At 36.9% G+C, this 8,845-nt stretch overlaps 1 protein-coding gene across 1 annotated transcript in view; it reads right to left on the bottom strand.

Annotated features, from left to right (window-relative positions):
- LOC146464055 (uncharacterized) overlaps positions 1–4,581 on the bottom strand; it is a 14,815-nt gene extending 10,234 nt beyond the window's left edge. Inside the window, exons 1-2 of the mRNA XM_085083753.1 lie at positions 4,540–4,581; positions 3,169–3,256 (exon numbers count right to left, since the gene is read on the bottom strand). Of these exons, the coding sequence (XP_084939879.1) occupies positions 3,169–3,256; positions 4,540–4,581 (130 nt within the window). The remainder of the gene's footprint in view (positions 1–3,168; positions 3,257–4,539) is intronic.
- Between the last annotated feature and the right edge of the window lie 4,264 nt (positions 4,582–8,845).

Raw genomic sequence — 8,845 nt, 5'->3', positions numbered from 1 at the left:
TGTAGAGGTAAAAGACATAGTTAGGTCACAGTTGTTCTCTCGGGTGTGTCGCCTGAGAACAATAAGCAATCGGGTGCGTCGCCTTTGCTTCGTGAGCTAACTCTGATAATAATATTAGAAATTTCTTCAGAGAGAGATTTTGAACTCGGCCGTTCTTATCTCAGGTGAGTCGCCTGATAAGGACGAGCAATCGGGTGTGTCGCCTTTGCTTTGCCGTGTTTAATACTCGCTGCACATCGACGATAACTTTATTATTCTCCGGTTTTTTGAATTGTCCGGAGGTTTTTGACTGAACCGGAAATATTCGACTGCACGCAGTGAGTGAATGTTGATTGCTGTAAACTTTTTACAACGCACTGGGTCTCGTATTGCACGAAAATGTGGTTTTAAACTGTCAACAGCACTCCCGTAAACAATAGGCCTCCTGTAGCGATCGAGGAAAAATTTGGATGGCAAAATCGGTTGCTAAGGCGTGCGGCTCGCCATGAAACAGCTAGTATTTTGATAAAGGAACGCCATAAGTATAAAAACGAAAACAAAGACGTCACGAGGATTCTCGTGTAGTTTCTTTATTGCATAGTTTTTATTGTATTGCTATTTTCCTTTCTCATTAGGTTTTCATGTTATCATGTTTTTCCCACTGATATTATGCTGTCGTCAAAAGAAAACAGACAATCGGTGGTCGAAGTTTCCTGTAAAACTTCCGTTGCAGCTGTTCCAAGGCTTGGCACTTAAGGTTAAACACTAGTTGCAAGCCTTTCCTTAATTGAGAAAGATAAGGTCTCCGTGGTCATGTTTGCGGTTTTTAACTGGTGCATGTCCATCACAACCGTATATATTTTGTATCTAAAAAATTACCCCTTTCACTTGTTATTGAAAGGTTAGTCGTGGATAATTACTGTTCGTTTTTGCGGCAATTTGTGCTGAAGGTTTCCACTGTAGGGTGTTTGTTGAAATATCAGCTTCCTTAGCTTTTTGGTGATTAAAATGACATCATTTTTTTTTTACAACAAAACAGCTGGTTTGAATAGTCCATGTCTATCTGGAAGCGGCTGTTCAAATCAAAATTTGAATATGCGCAAACGACGCACAAATTCGGTTAGGAGGCGAAGAAGTGATCGCACGACATCAGCCTTAAGACTCGAGATTCTGTGAGGTGGCCATGAAGGAATCGATGGAACATCAAGGTACAGAGCAAAGCATACCTTGAGCGAAATAAACATTAACGTCCTGTACCTACACGCCATCTTCTGCACTCTGATATAGTACAGCCTAATTAGCCTCGGCTGGAGACATGTAATAACCAAGGGGTGTACCGTCCTACACAGGTTCAATATTATTCCAACTTTACACTATAACTTGAACGATAATTTGTACAATTTTGCGGTAAAGTAAAATTAAGTTCATTTCTTGCGTGGTATATTTATTGATCGTTATTGCCTTCATAAAAAAACTATCACTCATTTTGACATAAAAACTAAGGTCGTTAATTACACTGAATCCCTCGTACGAAACGTTAATATCAGTTTTCAATGATCTGAAAAGTCAGATCAACAGCAGATTCTTCCTAACACGTTAAAGATTCTTGAGGTGCATTACCAACTGTATCCTCTATTCTGTTTGTAAAAAACAGACATTGTATCGTCATGCACTGATAAAACAACCCGGCTCATATCTTATGTCACGTGATATCCTCTAGTACGATAACTACTCTGATATAGCGGATCCTTGTTTAAATGTTTTGCCTCATTAGCATATACATTATTAGCATAAAGGATAAAACCTGCTACTGACAGCCAAATAGTCTTCATAAAGTGAAAGAGCTTGACAAACTTAGCATTTTCGAAACATTTGCGAGTGGTAGGTTAAACAGTGATAAACGAACGTTACAAGGATAAAAATGTAAACAAACCCGTCACAAAGATTCTCGTGTAGGTTCTTCATTGGATAGTTTTAATTTTATTGCTATTTTCCTTTTATCATCCTGTCTTGACAAAGGGAATCAGACAATCGATGGTGGAACTTTCCTATAAAACTTCCGTTGCAGCTGTTCCAAGGCTGGCATTTAAGGTTTAACTCTAGTTGCAAGCCTTTCCTTAATTTAGAAAGATCAGGTCTCCGTAGTCATGTTCGGTGGTTCGGCTAACTGGTGCATGTCGATCACAACCGTACCTATTTTGTTTCTAAAAAAATTATTCCTTTCATTAATTGTTATTTAAAAGTTGGTGGTAGATAATTGTTGTTCGTTTTTGCGGTAATTAACACCTTTTGGATCTCCGCTGAAATATCACTTTCCTTAGCTTCTTTGCGATTAAAACGGCATTTTTCTCGACACAACAAAACTGCTGCTTTAAGTAAGTTGATGTCTATCTGAAACCGGCTGTTAAAATCAAAATTTGAAATATGCGCAGGAAAAACGACGCACAATTTGGGTTTTGTAGGTTATGAACTGATCGCACGACATCAGCCTTAAGACTCAAAACTGTGTGAATACCCGATATAACATGAACGAAAATAAGTTGGATCATAAAATCGATTACTCTGTGTACCTAAAGGTAATATCCGAGCGCGAAAAATACTTAGCCTTCGCCTAGAATTCAATTTTTCCTTCAAAAGTTTTTCGATGGCTTTTATAATGTTCCGGTGTAAAAGATCTGAAGTATGAACAAACTTCCTAAGATGAATTATCCTCAACAAGTTAGCTGGCGTCCTGAGTGACAAGCTCTCCTCAAAAGTCCTACGAAAATACACGCCCTCGATTTGAACCAGGAGATTTCTCAAGGAAACTAACAAACTTGACAAATTTTGTTGCCCGTCTGTACACCAGAATATAAAACTCGTTATATAATAACTTGGAAACGCAAAACTGGTGCTTGTTTACTCCAGAAATATTCTCGAGACGCAGAGATTTTCCTTTTCGAATTTCTTTTTTCCACAACTGTTGAGGCTGTTTCAGAGCAACCATAGTTTGAACTACATTTGAGAATAAACAAAACTTGTCGTATTCTAATTTGTTACTTAGGAAAACTAGCCCGTGTGTAATCAGGTCACTCTGCTACCACCAACGAATGCAAACCGAACCTTGCAGTGTTCGTAACATCACAATAAAGGCAGCTGACTTTGTGTTCTTCATCGAGTTTTTCAGTTCCCTTAGCTTAAATAGCTTACCTGAGTGAAAGATGCTGAGCCGTGGTGGTTCTTGTTCGGCTATCCGGAGGAGAACAAGCGCTTTCAAAATGTAACTCTGAAAACAGAACTAAGTAAAGGGCAATTTAGCAGGATACGAGCTTTGAATACTGTGTGCCGATATTTATAGAACCAGGTTCCTATGTAGATTTCGCTTTCTGCTTGAAGCACTTGTCAATAACTTGCCCGATAATTTGTTCAATTTACCTGTAAAAAAGATTGAGGTATATTTATAACTTTCATTAAAAAGCTATCATCCACCTTGACTTTTCTCCCCTACGAAACGTTTATTAATATCAGTTTGCAATGATCTGAAAAGTCAGATCAACAGCAGATTCTTCCTAACATCTTAAAGATTATTCAGGTGCATTACCAACCGTACCCTCTATTCTGTTTGTAAAAAACAGACATTGTATCGTCATGCACTGATAAAACAACCCGGCTCTGATCTTATGTCACGTGATATCCTCTGGCTATAACCACTCTGATATAGCGGATCCTTGTTTAAAGGTTTTGCCTCATTAGCATACATTATTAGCACAAATGATAAAACCAGCTACTGACAGATTAATGATATTCGTAAATTGAAAAAGCTTGGCAAACTTAGCATTTTCGGAAAATTTGTGCGTTTTAGGTTAAACAGCTAGTTTTTTGTTAAACGAACGTTATAAGTATGAAAATGAAAGCAAAGACGTCACGATGATTATCGTGTAATTTCTTTATTGCATAGTTTTTATCGTATTGCCATTTCCCTTTCTCATTATTTTTTTCATGTTATCGTGTTTTCTCCGCTGATATTACGCTGTCGTCAAAAGAAAACAGACAATCGGTGGTCGAAGTCTCCTATAAAACTTCCGTTGCAGCTGTTCCAAGGCTGGCATTTAAGGTTTAACTCTAGTTGCAAGCCTTTCCTTAATTTAGAAAATGAAGTCTTCGTAGTCATGTTTGTGGGTTCTAACTGGTGCATGTCCATCACAACCGTATATATTTTGTATCTAAAAAAATATTCCTTTCATTTGTTATTGAAAGGTTAGTCGTGTATAATTGCTGTTCGTATTTGCGGCAATTTGTGCTGAAGGCTTCCACTTTTGGGTCTTCGTTGAAATATCAGCTTCCTTAGCTTTTTGGTGATTAAAATGACATTTTTTTTTCACAACAAAACTGCTGCTTTGAGTAGTCCATATTTATCTGGAAGCGGCTGTTCAAATCAAAATTTGAAATACGCGCAAACGACGCACCAATTCTGTTAGTAGGCAAAGAACTGATCGCACGACATCAGCCTTAAGACTCGAAATTCTGTGAGGTGGCCATGGCGGAATCGCGGGTACATCAAGGTACTCGAGCAAAGCGTACCTTGAGTGAAATAAACATTAACTTCCTGTATGTACACGCCATCTTTTGCACTCTGATATAGTAAAGCCTAATTAGTCTCGGCTGGAGACATGTAATAACCAAGGGATGTACCGTCCTACACAAGTTCAATATTATTCCAACTTGGCATTGTAACTTGCACGATAATTTGTACAATTTAGCGGTAAAGAAAAACTAAGCTCATTTCTTGCGTGGTATATTCATTGCTTTCATAAAAAACTATCATTGATATTGACATAAAAACTAAAGTCTTTAAATTAGACTGAATCCCTCCTACGAAAGGTTAATATCAGTTTTCAGCGATCTAAAAAGTCAAGTCAACAGCAGATTCTTCCTAACATGTTAAAGATTCTTGAGGTGCATCACCAACCGTATCTTCCATTGTGTTTGTGAAAAATCAGACATTGTATCGCCATGGACTGATAAAACAACGGCTCATATCTTATATCACGTGATATCCTCTAGTACGATAACCACTCTGATAAAGCAGATCTTTGTTTAAACGTTTTGCGTCATTAGCACATATTAACATAATTAAGGACAAAACTAGCTACTGGCAGATAAATAGTGTTCATAAATTGAAAGAGCTTGGCAAACTTTTGAAAATTGGTGCGTGGTAGCTTAAACAGTATTTTGATAAACGAACGTTATAAGTATGAAAACTTTGCAAATAATGTATGGCGACTCTTGCCACCAAGCCTGTGTTATGAAAGCACGTTTCTCTGAAAATATTCAACATGTCACACCAATATTAACACTGACTACCCAGAGTGACATGATGTTTTAGTTTAGAGTGTCCATTTGTTCGGAGCTGGTCGTTTAATATATGCTAATGAGGCAAATTGTAAACAATGACGTCAGCAATAATTGCTTTTTGTTTTTCATTGTTTAGTTTTTATTTCATTGTTATTTCCCGTTATTATTTTTTCATATTATCATGTTTTCCTCATATAATGGATACCCACTGATATTATCCTTTCGTCAAAGAAAAACAGACTATCGATGGTCGAAGCTATAAAACTTCCGTTGCAGCTGTTCCAAGGCCGCTATGTAAGATTTAACTTTAATTCAAAACCTTTTCTTTAAATTTGTCATAAGTTCATTGAATCGAATTCAATGATTAAGTTCATGTGAAGTACGACGTCTGAATCAATTTAGAATGGCCGATCTAATTCGGATCGGCTCAGCCATTTTCACGCCTGGTTCAGCCGGGAATAAGGCTGTGGACCGGCTTTGATTCAGCACCGTACTTCACACGAGCCGAATCAAATGCAAAAAAAAATTACAAGTCTGCAATTTTCTTTAGTCATAATATGCTTCAGTGTATTAATATCGGCTGAATTAAGTTCGGCGTCTGAATCAGTTCAGTCGGGATTAATAATTTGGGTCGGTCTATATTCGAATTCGATTCGGCTGATGTGAAGTACGGCGTCTGAACCGGGCCTAATATATCTAGAATTGATCATTATTTTCGTAAATATACGAAATAACTTGATTGAATTAGTGAAATTATCTTAAGGTTCTAAAAGGTAAAACAAGAGAAAATGGGAAAATATAGCAAAAATAAACACGGTTACTTAAGAGTGCCTGACAGTAACTTTCGAGAATCGCTGGCCAAGCTTGAAAAATCGAAACTCCTGATAATTTGCCTGAAGTTTACTTTTGGGGAACTATCTTCGAAAATATTATTTGAATGTTCTGGAAATTTATAGTTTTCGAGAATTTTGGAGAAAACGAAATTACGGGTTTTGCCTCATTAATTATGCACAAATCTCACTCAAAATTAGCCAAGTTTAATACGCTTGTGTTGAAACAGTACGTAACGCTAGAAAACAAGGTCGGTTTTGAGTAAGAGCATTACTCACCTACTTTCTACCAATGGGACCTATGTAAACTTTTGTAGAACTTTGGAGGGTCTTATGGCTCTTTGACAAATTGACATTTTGAGGACTTCGCGATGAGGTGAAAATTGAGTAAGTTTGAAGGTTTAAAATGCATCTTGGTGTGTCAGATATCGACTCGAGAGAAACATTGTGATGAAGCTTGGGTCTTCGTCTTTAATAATACGAAATAAAAAATCTGGGCAATCAATGCACGCGCTGACGAAAACCAACTGTAGAGAGGCTTCATTAACAAATTTGCATAATTCGCCACTGTTGAGAAAATGCTATTTCGTGGTGACTCGGTGAAAACATTTACCCAAGCTATCTTCAAATGGTCATTTTACCTCATATTGCTTTTGTCTGTTTCTCTTTCTTGTTTAATAACGTGGTAGAAAAGATCTGGACAAAAAAAAAAGTGTGTGATCGGAAAAGAAAATATTCGCCAAATTGTGTTGGGAAATTTGCATAATGCAAATGTCGCAATAAATCTTTCTGCAAAGGAATCTAATCGGGAAGGTTTCGTTAAGAATCTATTATAAAAGGAGTCAAAACAAGGTTTAATAATCCGATTTCAACAACTAATTGTCGAATCTTAAACTTTAAATTATGCAAATCATGCAAATTTCCCACCACAATTTGGCGAATATTTTCTTTTCCGATCACACACTTTTTTTGTCCAGACCTTTTCTACCACGTTATTAAACAAGAAAGAGAAACAAACAAATGCAATATGAGGTAAAATGACCATTTGAAGATAGCTTGGGTAAATGTTTTCATCGAGTCACCACAACATAGCATTTTCTCAACAGTTGCAAATTATGCAAATTTGTTAACGAAGCCTCACTACATTTGGTTTTCGTCAGCGCGTGCATTGATTGCCCAGATTTTTTATTTCGTATTATTAAAGACGAAGACCTAAGCTTCATCGTAATGTTCCTCTCGAGTCGATATCTGACATACCAAGATGCATTTTAAACCTTCAAACTTACTCAATTTTCACCTCATCGCGAAGTCCTCAAAATGTCAATTTGTCAAAGAGCCATTAGACCCTCCAAAGTTCTGCAAAAGTTTACATAGGTCCCATTGGTAGAAAGTAGGTGAGTAATGCTCTTACTCAAAACCGACCTTGTTTTCTAGCGTTACGTACTGTTTCAACACAAGCGTATTGAACTTGGCTAATTTTGAATGAGATTTTTGCATAATTAATGAGGCAAAACCCGTAATTTCGTTTTCTCCAAAATTCTCGAAAACTCTAAATTGCCAGAACATTCAAATAATATTTTCGAAGATAGTTCTCCAAAAGTAAACTTCAGGCAAATTATCAGGAGTTTCGATTTTTCAAGCTTGGCCAGCGATTCTCGAAAGTTACTGTCAAGCACTCTTAAAAGAGGCTCGCTCAGGTAGAGGTGTTGGAGTACTTGAAGTAATTGGTGCGAAGGGAGAATCTCGGGCGCATCGCAGGCTTTCCAAGTATCTCAGTAGAATGATCTCGATGGGGCAGCTGATAGCAGAAACAGCTCGTCGGTCAGTGTTATTAGGTTTGTAAGTTTTAGATTTGAAGAGAATGCATGAGGTTGTTGGAGTAGTGAAAATTACGTTTTGAGCTGTTTGGTAATAACATGAGTTTCCTTAACAACTTTTATGTTGGCCTGACTGAGATCTTTGCCAACAACTTCATTCAGCAAAAAAGAACTCGATCGGATTTACTGTGACTGTCTTCTCAACCCTCCTGATCCCATATTCTCAATTTCTTACACTTCGACATTTAGGCAGTAATGATCCTGATTTTTCCAGCAAATCAGAGAAAGGCGCCATTTGCATTTAAATAAAAATATGCCAAATTATTAGCCAGGTCAAGCTAGACAAAAATCGGTCGGGGAAATAGTGAAGCATCTCCAAAAGTTAACATAGAGCTGCGTGGACCTGTGCCAAAATAAGCACCATAACGTTAACAAGCAATTAGTTTAAATCTTTAACCACCAATTAGTTTAAATTTTTATTTCTTGAAGCTCCTTTATAGACTATAGCCTTTTTAAATAGACAGGAATCAAAGAAACATCGATCAAAACTGATCAAATAAGTACTGAAACTTGAGTTCAATCTTCACTAACGACTCTAAATCTAACACATATGCAAATAATGGCATTGATTATATATCGAATCTGAAAAAATACACCAGTATTAATTACCATAATATCATCAAATAGCTATATTGTGACTACAGTAAATCAGATAACAATTACAATATCATCCTCTCTTGAATATCATCCAATATGTATTGAAATTTCACGTCTTACAGTTAAATTCAGGGAAAAATGTTAAATACTATTCACAATATTAATACCCAATTGTGACAAAATGAGCAAGAAACGTTTCGATGTCTACATAACATCACTGTCAAGTTC

The sequence above is a fragment of the Pavona decussata genome, unplaced genomic scaffold (genome assembly GCF_977016875.1).
Source record: "Pavona decussata unplaced genomic scaffold, jaPavDecu1.1 SCAFFOLD_169, whole genome shotgun sequence".
NCBI lineage: Eukaryota > Metazoa > Cnidaria > Anthozoa > Scleractinia > Agariciidae > Pavona > Pavona decussata.
This window is presented reverse-complemented; position numbering and strand designations above follow the sequence as displayed.